Raw genomic sequence first — 13,223 nt, 5'->3', positions numbered from 1 at the left:
AATTCGTGGGGTCACAATTTGGGCTGAGGTCAATCTTGTTTTTGTTGCAGAATGTGAAGATCTGTACATTATTATTGTATTACCGAGTAGTCTTTTCATGTTTTTGTACAGCTACATAAGATAGTAACAATGGAATATATGCCAGGGACAGCTAGCCTTATCAGTGAAATAGACAGTGAGTCAATTTAAGCAGTTGATGTGTTTTTATTTTTTAAGCTTACCTCTCAGCAGGCTCTCACCAGTCACATTAGATTAGGGCTTTCTTTCTTTCTTTCTAGTACTTCCTATTGCAGCTCATTTGAGCTATACTGGAAGTCCTCTGGAACTTAGAGGAGGTGAATACAGATATCAGAACCGGGATGGTCCCCTTCTCTTTTCGAATAGCTCTGACACTTAACGTGCACAGGATTTGACTCTTCCTGTACACGGGACCACCAGCTTTACGTGACTTTCCGAACCACGAGACACCGTTCATACACTACATATATCTGCATGTGCTACGTAGTATATGGGGGGCGAGAAGGAATTCTACAATTATATTCTACTGCTTTGAAGCAGAGACTGCTTCACACTTTCAGAGAAAATATCTCTGATACACTAACCTCACAGTAACTGAACATAATTGCAGGATTCCCGACCTTATAGGAACATTTTGGGATAGGTTAATGAATTCTCACCAAAGGCAAGCCCAAGGCTCGAACCCACGCAGATCGTATTATCCCGGCCGACGGCTCAGCGCCTTAGACCGCTCGGCCATCTCGCCCCTCACTGTGACATCTCTGGATATTGGGCTTAGGCTAGCTAGTGGGGATTATGCACTTTCAGTTTCCCACGCGTATGAACGGGAATTGGATTGCGTACTTTTTCGATGTCTAGTGAGCAAATTTCTTCCTTTGTCGATGCAAAATAAGTAACTTGTCGCAAGTTAATAATATTATGGTAAGAGTTTCCGTGGCGTAGATAAATGGTCGTATGTCAACATTATATTAGTGTTAACATTTTATAGTTTATAGTTGTAGTTGTAGTTTATAGTTGTAGTTATAGTTGTAGTTGTAGTTATAGTTGGAATTATAGTTGAGTTTATAGTTGTAGTTGGAATTATAGTTGAGTTTATAGTTGTAGTTGTAATTATAGTTGAGTTTATAGTTGTAGTTGGAATTATAGTTGAGTTTATAGTTGTAGTGGGAATTATAGTTGAGTTTATAGTTGGCTAGATCGAGTTATATATAACTAAAGACATTCTCTGTACCATTGTTGAAATTATGCCATAGCTTCCCATAATGTATTGTTGAAACTATATGCTATACCTATACTCTGTAGCGGAATGTCTTCCCATAATGCATTGCTGTAGATTGTATTGGAATGCTTTCCCATAATGCATTGTTGGAATTCTTGCCCATAATGCATTTTTAAAACCATGTTATTGTCATGTTAAATAGGCCTACATGCATCAGCTGTACCTTATATTCCCATACAAAGTATTGATGAAATGCCATAGCTTCCCATAATGCATTGTTGATACTATGCTATACCTGTAGTCAAATGCCTTCCATAATGCATTCCGTACCCTGTACTGCAATGCTTTCCCATAATGCATTGTTGAAACTATATGCTATACCTATACTCATAATGCATTGCTGTAGATTGTATTTGAATGCTTTCCCATAATGCATTGTTGGAACTCTTGCCCATAATGCATTGTTGGAACTCTTGCCCATAATGCATTGTTGGAACTCTTGCCCATAATGCATTTTTAAAACCATGTTATTGTCATGTTAAATACATGTACACTATGTATTCTTCCCAGAATGCATCAGCTGTACCTTATATTCCCATACAAAGTATTGATGAAATTATGCCATAGCTTCCCATAATGCATTGTTGATACTATGCTATACCTGTAGTCAAATGCCATAGCTTCCCATAAAATTATGGAATTATTTCATTCCCATGAAATTATGCCATAGCTTCCCATAATGCATTGTTGATACTATGCTATACCTGTAGTCAAATGCCTTGGAATGCTTCCCCATAATGCATTGTTGAAACTATGATATAGTTTCCCATAATGCATTGTTGAAACTATATGCTATACCCATACTGATGAAATGGTGTCCTTTGATACCTGTACACCATGTATACAGGTCTAACCAACCAATTATAACAATTAGCCTCAATCCCTTTGGCATTGTTCATAATTCTGCATTTTTTTCAATTTGATGAAGCCCTTCCTGGGTTCACTGTGAAATGTTACACGAGTCCTTTTTGTCAAGGTAAACAAAGATACTAAACTGGGGTCCTGGGAGTTCTATAACTTCATGCTTGGAGTTGAGACACACAGTGAGGGGTCAATGTGTTGCAGGAAATGAAAGCCTCTGGGTGGTCAAATCATGGCCAAAACAGCAACCCATTATGCAATTTATAGATAGCTCATGTCACTTCATGACTTAATTAATTTTTATAGCATGATCCTTCATCAATTGAAAGACCCAGAAGAGCAGAGGCATACCAGCATCAGCAGTAAATGGGGAGTGTGAGAGGCTGGTCCGGGGGCACTCAACACAAATGACCATATGGGTATGCTCCCCCGGAGACCCCCCTTTTTCGCAGCTCCGAAAGACCCCCTATATTTGACCAAAATAGAACTCCGAAAGACCCTCTGAAAGGTTTTTTTCAGCCGATTTTCAACCAGTAAGCCAAAATCATGATGATAGACCCTTGATTTGGACTGTTCGCAGCTCCAAAAGTCCCTGTTTTACTTGTTCGCAGCTCCAAAAGACCCTTTTATCGGTACGCAGTCAGCTCCCAAAGACCTACCACCTCAAAATTTTGGGGGAGCATACCCACCAATATTTTTTGATGTTTTTTGAAGTGGTGCCTCTATATGCTGTTAAAAGTCGTCTCGCCATCTTCGTCTTTGCCTTCCTCTTCTACGCTTTCCTGTTCTTGGTTGCCACTCGGTGACTCTTTTTGTCCATCTGTTGTCGTTTTTTCTTGCCACATGTCCCGCCCATCTCCATTTTGCTTCCCCAATCCTTTCCATGATGTCTTTGACTCCCGTTTTACTTCTTATGTTACTGTTTCTGATTTTGTCACGTAAAGTTATGTTTAACATACGTATCTCCATGGCTCGCTGTGACGTGGTGAGTTTTTGTTCCAGATCTTTAGTAGTCGGCCAGGTTTCAGCGCCGTAAGTCATGGTTGGTAACACACATTGATCGTACATACGCCTCCTCAATGTCATTGGTAGCTTTTTGTCACAAAGGATGTCTTTGTACCTGCCAAAACAACACCAGCCAGCCTTGATTCTCAATAAAACTTCCTCTCTTGTGTTGTCCTCCATTTTGACTGTCTTGCCCAGATACTTGTAACTATCTACTTTCTCAATCGGTTCGTTGTCAATTTCAATGGACTCTCTTGTGTCAAAGTTGGTCATGTATTTCGCTTTTTCCTTTGTGCATTTTTAGTCCAATTTTCCTGCTCTCAGTGTTCAAACTGTTTAGCTGAACTTCTAATTCTTTGACTGATGGTGATGTAAGGGCTACATCATCTGCAAACCTCAGGTCAGTTAACCATTCTCCATCGATGTTGATGCCTCTTTCTTCTAACTCTAGTTGTTTGAAAATTTGCTCCATGGCAGTTGTGAATATTTTTGGAGAGATTGCGTCCCCTTGCCGCCGTACTCCCCTCTGTATGTGGATAGGCTTGGAGACATCCTTATCTATGTGGATTGTAGCTGTGGCGTTTGTGTAGATGTCTTCTAGAATCTTAACATACCCTTCGTTAACTCCAATCCTTCTTAAGGCTGCAAATAGATCACTATGTTCCACCGAACCACTGAACTACACCACTGAACACTAATTGAACTAATAGAGTGCAATTTGCGCTAATTATGTTATGCTAAATGGTACTAAATGGCATTGTTACACCCACCCCACTATCACTATTTTGTAGGTGATCAGATCTATACCAATTCACAGCACAGATCCTGGAATTTATTTCCAGTGTCTGTTTTCACAACTACTAATCATGCTAATAGTCTCCCACAGTGAAAACATTTAATATGGCCATAAAACTAATTCCCCTTTGTTGTGCCCTCAAGTAATTTACCCAGGTCTTCCAGAAAAAAAGAGTATCTGATGTTGGAGTATAGTCTAAGAAGATTTGAATCTATAGACCTAGGTTTTGAATTTACTAGGTTTAATACCTGATCATCATGAAAGATTTCTTACTTCTGTGATCATATGTAGCATATTAAAGTGAAATATTCAACCCTAACTCTAAACCTACAACTATAAACTCAACTATAACTCTAGACTCAACTATAACTCTCTAATTATAACTCTCAATCCAGCTACAATTCTAACTGCAACTATAAATGCAACTATAATCCAACTACAATTATAAATGATTATAAAAATGTGATTACAACTATAACTACAACTATAACTACAATGTCAATGATAAAAATACATTTACTCTAAGTTGGGTACAATTTCCATTACATGGCCAAAAATGACAAAAAATTTATTTTTTGATATGTTGTATATATTGACAACCTCTAATAATTAACACAATTTTTAACCTTAACACATACTTAATTTTTGAGATAATGCTTAATTACTAATTAATTAATACACAGGTGTCTATGTAAATCTCAATTTTCAAATGCATTTTTCTCAAATCGGACCTCAATTATAAAAATGACTCTAAAATTTGTATTTTATACAAGAATGTCATCAGATTTGGAGGATATGTTCTCAATACATCAATGCTTCAAATGAACTATTTGAAATAATTGTACGTATGTTAATTACATTGTGAAGGTCAATGACCTTTTTACGAGTAAATAGCGAGACGGTTATTCTATTATTGAGGAAATGAATATCAAGAAGAGAAACATACATTATCATGTTGCTAAAATACTGAAATTCAACTAGGATCTCAATCTCATTAAAAATGAAAATAAAAATGAAAAAAAAATGAACATAATACCCTTTTAAGGTGGTACTACACCCCTTGATAAATTTGTGTCTATTTTTGCATTTTTCTCAAAAAATAACAACACACTGGTAACAAAAGTTATGTATATTATAGGGGCAAGGAATCCAGTTACTGCACTGGAATTTCAGTGACTCAATACAAGCAGTACGTTATTTATGATAAGAAAAGAGGTACCGGTAGAATGTACCTCATTTCTTAACATATTTAGATGAATCACTTGTCTTGAATCACTGAAATTTCAGTGAGGTAATTGGATTCCTGGCCCCTATAATATACATAACTTTTTTTTACCAGTGTGTAGTTATTTTTTGAGTAAAATGCAAAATTAGTCTTAAAATATATCATGGGGTGTAGTGCCACCTTAAGTAGTCGGTAATTGTTTTAGTTGTATAAATTCAACATTCAAAGCTGTCAATACATCATTCTCTCACTAGATTTGAAAAAGTAACCAGTAGTTTTGACATGCTGACATGTGAATTTTCACATAGGCCCTATGCACACACTCCGCATCCGCCTGCTCCACATCCGCCTGCTCCTCCACCCCTGGCATTTTTCATTTCAACTGATGTGATTTTTTTACTGAATGATGTATAATTATATGCTTCAGTACACTGAAAGAGTATAAAATTAGGCTTAAAATGAGGTATCAACCACTGCTGTAGGATATGGGGTTACGGAAAGCAAATCAATTTTGTATCGCAATTTTCAGAAAAGTGTAATCCCTCCACCCTTTTTGCATACCCAACTTATGACATGCGACCAAATATTTTTTTCCGTTGGTAGATAATTCTGAAATTACATTTTGTTGATATTCAGAGATGTCACATTTCGGATTTATCCGGATTTCGGATTTTGGGGATTAAAAAAAAATCCGGATTTTCAAAAAAAAAAAAAAAATTTTTTTTTTTTTCGCTTTTGAGTGGCCCTGGACCATTAAAAGTGTAGAACAAGCCAGGAGCTTTGAACTGTTCTTTTACCCTCTGAAATGGCCTTTACTGTGGTGCTAAATGTGCAGAAACCATTTGGCTTGAGGGGCTTCACCGACCCCCTGACTACGTGGCTTCGCCCTGGACCCCACCAGGGGCCCTTAAGCGGGCCCCCGGACCCCCCCCGCCGTGTTGCGCGAGAGCTTCGCTCGCAACGCATCGCAAGTTCAGGATTTTTGGGGTCAGCCTGTGACATCTCTGGATATTGGGAAGAAGTTAAAAGGGCATTTCGTGATCCACAGCCTCATCCCCCCACTTTTCTAAAAAAAAGTTAAGATTTTTATATCACTGGAAACCTCTGGCTACATAATGTTTATGTATGAAATATTTCTTGCAGATTAATTCGTTTAGCAAAGATATTGTGAAATTTGAATTTCGTTCTGGTGCACCAGAACGAAATTACAACGCATTGTCTATGGAGCAGTGTAATGCACGTAATCATGCATAACTCATGAACGCAAAATCGGAATCAACTGAAATTTTGGGAATAGGTTTTTTCGTGGATATCTAATGAAAAATGACATAAATAGAGGATGCTAGGATCACGAAATACTCCTTTAAAGGGCACTTCGTGATCCACAGCCTCATCCCCCACTTTTCTCAAAAAAAAGTTGAGATTTTTATATCACTGGAAACCTCTGGCTACATAATGTTTATGTACAAAATATTTCTTGCAGATTAATTCGTTTAGCAAAGATATCGTGAAATTTGAATTTCGTTCTGGTGCACCAGAACGAAATTACAACGTATTGTCTATGGAGCAGTGTAATACACATAATCATGCATAACTCGCAAACGCAATATCGGAATCAACTGAAATTTTGGGAATATGCTTTTTTCGTGGATATGTACTGAAAAATGTCATAAACAGAGGATGCTAGGATCACGAAATACTCCTTTAAGATTGCATGATATTCAATAAATTTGCAATGCACGAATTTCTATCGAAATTGCGGCCAAGAATACTATTCCAATTCAAAATTACAAAGACTTGAATAGCGAGGTCACCGCCGGGGGTCAGAGATCAGGCTCGAGGTTACACTCACATTGATACGCATTGGTCACATGTCCAGAAAATTTTCCCGTGAAAATATACACATTAATGTTGATTGATAATGACTAAGTCCAGCTCATGAATAATATATGCGTAAATGACACACAGATTAAGTTACAGTATTTTTTCTGCTTTGAAGTTTATTTTATTCTACATATGACATCAATGGAAGAGGTGTCATTTTAAAGCTTATTTTAGCAGTCCTTTAGTCTGGTAAAGAAACCTAGAAGTTCATTTTTGACGACTGCCGTGTTTCGATGTGATGATGGTTCACATATATACATGTATCTTCTTTATTTATTTCAGAAAAGCTCTTGGTAGTTTTAAGAGACGGAAGAACCCTGATTGGTGTTTTTACGAAGTATTGATCAATTTGGTGAGTTTAGATAATTGATTAGTATGATTACAAACCAGGAATTGAAATGTGATAACAACTAAGGCTCTCGTACCCGACTTTCCGCCTGTCCTTGGCATATCCGGGTCAAAATTCCAAAAAAATTACTTGTTATTCAAGGTTGGAAACTGGCGAAATATTGCTACAAAAAACAACAATTCAAAGCTGGATAAAGTACGTTTTTGCTTCTATTGAACAGCTAGCATATGGTACTAATTCAATGGCTGTTCAATTGAGGCAACTTGGCAAAAATACAAATTAATTCTTGTTCTTGGATTACTGCCCGAGTACATAGTTAGATGAGAGCCTTACCAACAGATGAAAAGTTCAGATACAAACATTGCAATATATTCATTTGTTCTCAATATTATAACTGATGAGCAGGCTAGTGGCAAGCATCACCCATTGATTTGAAAATTTAGAAAAATGGCTTGTACCACCAATCCACCCCCCAATCAGGCATGATGCCCCCCACCAATAGGATGACTCACGCTAGTTTCTTGGAATTTGTAAACACATAATATTATAATGATCACTGCTAGCAACACCCCCTGATACATTTTGTGACTAATTTTGCATTTTCTCAAAAAATAACTACACACTGGTATAACAAAAGTTATATTATAGGGGCAAGGAATCAAATTTCAGTGATTCAAGACAAGTGGTTCATTACATGTATATTTTAAGAAATGAGGTACATTCTAGCGGTACCTCTTTTATCATAAATAATGTACCGCTTGTCTTGAGTCACTGAATTCCTTGCATAACTTTTGTTACCAGTGTGTTATTAATTTTTGAGAAAAATGCAAACATAGTCACAAATGTATCAAGGGGTGTAGTACCACCTTATAAGCCATATTTGTGAAAATTTATTTTTATTTTTCTACAGCTAACCTAGTATTGCACAGAACCATAGAAAGAATCCATGTTGGCAAGCAGTATGGCGATATCCCCAGAGGTGTGTTTGTTGTACGCGGTGAGAATGTCATGTTACTTGGAGAAATTGTAAGTACCGGTATTTTATTATAGGGAGACTGTGGCCTAATGGTACTTAATGAGTATGCGCCTTTGGTGCATGAGGTTCTGGGTTCAAACATGCTGGGGTATTCATTAATTCATTTTACTTGAAAAAAAGTTTTGAATTTAAGTGACAACATCTGTAGATTAAAAGTGCAAAATATTTTGGAAAAAATTACACACATTGAAAAAAGTAGCATGTTTACCTCTGGCAATCTCAATACACCTTACATAAATATATGTACATGTACTTTGTTTGTGGGAGCCCTTAAGATTAGCATTGCTATGTTGGTAAAATTCAAATAAAATAAATATGTTGCTGATTAGGGGCTGGCATTTTCTTCGAAGGGGGGGTCCCAAAAATACTGGGGGGTCATAGAATTTTGAGACCAAAAATAGGGGGTTATAATTTTTTAACAACTAAAATAGGGGGGGTTATAGAATTATTAAGGGCTGGTGACTTAAAATTTTCGCGCGCTGCGCGCGCATTCTTTAACTTCGCAGTCGAAATGTGCGTACAATCTATGCAAAATTTTTACACGCTCCGCGCACCTTCTTTACACTTACAATAAACATTTTACCGCGCTCCCCACACTTTCTTCACTTTTAAGTTTTGACGCGCTCCAGCACCTTAGTTCCGCAATGAATAATTTTTCTTGAGTCTGTAGTTGGTAGGGGGGGTCATACAATTTTTCGACCCGCGATAGGGGGGGTCGTAAAAAAGTTTTGCCCACAATAGGGGGGGGGTCATAAAAAATTGACTCCGGTCACCGACATATTTGGGACCCCCCCTTCCGAAGAAAATGCCAGCCCCTTACATGTATGTTGTTACTCAGCATAATTTAACAATTCCATTTATAATCCACACTCCCCCAGTGGACGATTTTGGAAATACGTTTCACACGTATGAATTTCAAATGGAATGAACACATTTGAAACTCGCCCTTCTTTTGTGGAAGATTCAGGTTAAATCTGTCTCAGAGGCTGTATGAAATTCAAATGGAGCTGCCTATAATGTGCTAATTCCATTTGAAATTCATACTCCCCCTGTGGGACACTGATCATACATGTACATTAGAGAAAATAAAATGTAAGCTTGGATTAATCATGGCTGATTTTACTATTAGGGCAATTTTAAGTACATGTATGAAAGACAGAGATAAAAAAGACTAGTTTGCAGCTGAAATTCTGACAACTAGACAGAAAATCCCGTACTGCGCAGGTCGGCAACCAATCATGGCGCGCCTTTGCCCTGAATGTCAGATGCAATTTAGTCTTTTTATCTTTGTCTTTCATTATAGTCATATCTGTCATTCTGAAATTTTGTGGCTACATGTAGGTCATTGAAAAGCCATGGAAATTTTAAAATTGAAAGTCTGAATCCATAATGGTAATGAATGCAAATAATAAAATGATTTTGTGATATATTTACTTTCTTTTTGACAGGATCTAGACAATGAAGGGAACAATCCTTTAGAGCAAGTATCCATCGAAGAAATTCTAGAGGCCCAGAGAGCAGAACAGGTCCAGAAACAAGAGGAAGAGAAGAACAGAAACAAGAAATTACTTGAAAGAGGACTGCAACCTCATGGTGAGGTTGGACATGATGAATTCTCTTGAGATGGAGATGTGGAGGATTAGCATCCAGACTCCTTACCATCCTCATCCAGGCATGGAGGAACATTTGGGAGTCTTTATGTGTTGCTATAATCCGATACTGAATTAAAAAGGTCTACTATTTTGCATCTTACGTCACTGTCAATTAAACTCCCCACGACCCTTGATTACGGTTTAGTAGTACTTAAGTAAAAGGAAGGTTGATTCATCTGGTGCTTTCATCAGAGAAAAGGAATCACAGAAAATGGCGAAAAATTACGGTACTTTTACAAGGTGAAAAGCAACTTTCCTAGGCATTGTTGGCATAGTGCTTTCAAGAAAAAAAGTTTCCCATTACTTGACCTAACTTTTGAGACATTTTGTATGTTTGAAGGTGCAAAATTGACTATAAGACATGCTGTTTTACCACCACATTCAAAAATTTCAATCGTCACAACAACTCATAAACAAATTGTTTCCGAGTTTGATTGACAGGTGACATGAGATGCAAACAAGTATTTTCATATCTGGCTCCGATTATAGACTCCTTGCCATCTTTATCCAGGCATGGGGGAACACTTTGGGGTGCATTCATTTTGCTAATTCTTTTTGTTGCACTTGTGTTTGATACTCTCAGATTAGAGGTAAATTAAGTAATTCTTGGCCACGCTCGGAAATACTTGTTGCGTCCATGTAGCATACTAAGCGTGTATGCAGTGTAAGGCGTGTGCATGCTTTCTTTTGTACCACGCTATTGCGTGTGTTTATCACAGAGCCACTAGTGTTCCGAGTGTTTGAACTTGGCCAAGAATTTACCTGATTTTAATACCTGTACGCATAATGTAACACCGTTCGTGGTGTGATACATTGATGACTGATTTGATTTTTTTAAATGGTCTTTCATTGCAAAGACACTGAAAGGACCAGACTCAAACAAAAGCTCAAGCCAGGCTAAAAGCATATGTAAGCATGCAGGCCTATGTGGAAAAAAAGAGATAGAGTGTACTGTCACCAATGACCTGATAATATCTCTCAAATGTGCTCTATTGTTGACGATGCCATCATACTTTGTGCGCAGAGTCAGCATTTTACTTCGTCTATTTCTGGGTTCAGATCACAAAATTGTGTGATATCATTTTTATTGACATTTGCAATTGGAAGTGTATCGGAAGAGGAACTCAACTACCCAGCACCGAAATTTTATACTTTGGCTAAAAACAATTTGTAAAAAACAGGTCACAGAGTGTATGAAATAAAGAAGCAGCAATTCGGACCTTTGGGTTTGAAACCTATGGGTGCTTATCAACTTTCACGGGCCCAACCTCAAACTGTAAAATGTTACACTGGTCCACATGTATGTGTGACACTTTGTAAGACTTGCAACTCAGCAACCAGGGAGGCAATGCCATGGAGCCATGGATTGATGTTGAATTCGGCATCGAGTCCGTCTTGCTGACTTTAGTGACAAAATTTCAAGAGGCATGCAGGGTAGTCCACTGATTTTCTCCGACTTTTGGAACAAGAACCCATATTATTTCAAACATTGAACTCTTGAAATTTGTTCTCAAAACTTTCAAATTGCTAAAAATTCTGTATGCAGTATTTATAACAAGGTATGGATGTGGTAGCCAGTGTTTATTGGGTTATTCTTGTTGAAATCTATTCACCCCCCTAGAAGACATGACCTTAATCTCCCACACAGGGGCTGTAGGTTCCAAATGAAGTCACTCATTCAGGTAATCCTATTTGAAATTTACACTCCCTGTGTGGAAGGTTATTAAGGTCATGTCTTCCCATTAACAAAGGTTAGGGACTGGTCTGTTGACATGCTTGAAATAACAGCATTACCATTTCACCTTTAATTCTGTATGCAGTATTTATAACAAGGTATGGATGTGGTAGCCAGCGTTTATTGGTTTATTTCAGTTGAAATCCATTCACCCCCCTATGGAAGACATGACCTTAATCTCCCACACAGGGGGTGTAGATTGGAAATGAATTCAGGTAATCCAATTTGAAATTCACACTCCCTGTGTGGAAGGTTATTAAGGTCATGTCTTCCATAGGTTAGGGACTGGTCTGTTGACATGCTTGAAGTAACAGCATTATCATTTCACTGTGTAATACCTGGGGGGTCTCAAGTTTGGTTTGGGGTGTGCCGCTGAGAATTTGAAAGTGGACTCGTCCTATACCAATTTTTCAAGATATTTGGACCCATCAAAATATGTACCAAAATCAAAATTTTCAGCAAAATTTAACAGAAATTGTCTTAGTTTTACAACTTTTTCCTGCAAATTTTGGGGACATTTACAAAATTTTGGCTACACTGAGGTAAATTTGGGCTAGAATTATCTGGGGAAAAAAATGAGAAAATTTGAAAAAAGCGTCCCATGCATATACCAAAATTGGTCTAGAAATAAAGGGGTCATTGATATAGACCACTTGACATCACTGTTTATCAACAAAGGCGAGGGACTCGTCTATCGATATGCTCGAACGAGCCGCTACACTGTTCAATGGCTTTCTTGTATCGTATGAAATGTGGCGGGCGATTAAAATGGCACATGCCCTTAGCAGACAACGATGCGTACTCACACTGCAGGGCAAAGAACAATGTAAATTGTCATAATGCGCGCGCATACTGCCGGGCAGTGTTCGAAATAAGCACTTATCCTCTTGTCCAAAAATCACTGGGGACAACCATATTGAGATATGTACTTATCCTCTGGACAACCACTATATTTTACCTCTTAAATATGACACATTTTGGGGACAACCAAAATGTTTTGAGGACAAGCAGAATTTATGCTTTAGTTGTCCTCGGGACAACCTCCATATTTTCCTTATTTCGGACACTGCTGCCGGGCAATGACGTCACATGCCAAGTGGTCTATACTGTATTCATTCCAATAAGTGCCCAGTGCGCTTACCAGTCATTTTGGGTTGGCGCTTAATTTTTTACCTAATTTTTTCGTAAGGGGTGTTGATTAAGAGACAAATTTATGTACGTTATAAAAGGGTCCCGAGACGTTGTAGTAGCTTTTCTGATGCAGAAAATGTAAGTTTACACAAGACTTCTAATCTCCCAGCTATTCCACTGTATCAATGTCTATCCGTCACTTCAACGTTAATAGTCCCCTTTAGCAAATTGACAATACCCTGGGTTGGCGCT

General features: G+C 37.9%; 1 protein-coding gene across 1 annotated transcript; it reads left to right on the top strand.

Annotated features, from left to right (window-relative positions):
* Positions 1-33: 33 nt before the first annotated feature.
* LOC140162652 (U6 snRNA-associated Sm-like protein LSm1) lies at positions 34-11,822 on the top strand. The gene is given in 5 exon segments (XM_072185932.1): positions 34-175; positions 7,351-7,397; positions 7,399-7,420; positions 8,328-8,443; positions 9,902-11,822. Coding segments are annotated over 5 exon segments (405 nt in total). The 5' UTR covers positions 34-129; the 3' UTR covers positions 10,076-11,822.
* Positions 11,823-13,223: the final 1,401 nt, after the last annotated feature.

This window comes from Amphiura filiformis, chromosome 10, assembly GCF_039555335.1.
Source record: "Amphiura filiformis chromosome 10, Afil_fr2py, whole genome shotgun sequence".
Taxonomy (NCBI): Eukaryota; Metazoa; Echinodermata; class Ophiuroidea; order Amphilepidida; family Amphiuridae; genus Amphiura; species Amphiura filiformis.
The sequence above is the reverse complement of the archived record's forward strand: the minus strand, read 5'-3'. Positions and strand labels throughout refer to the sequence as shown.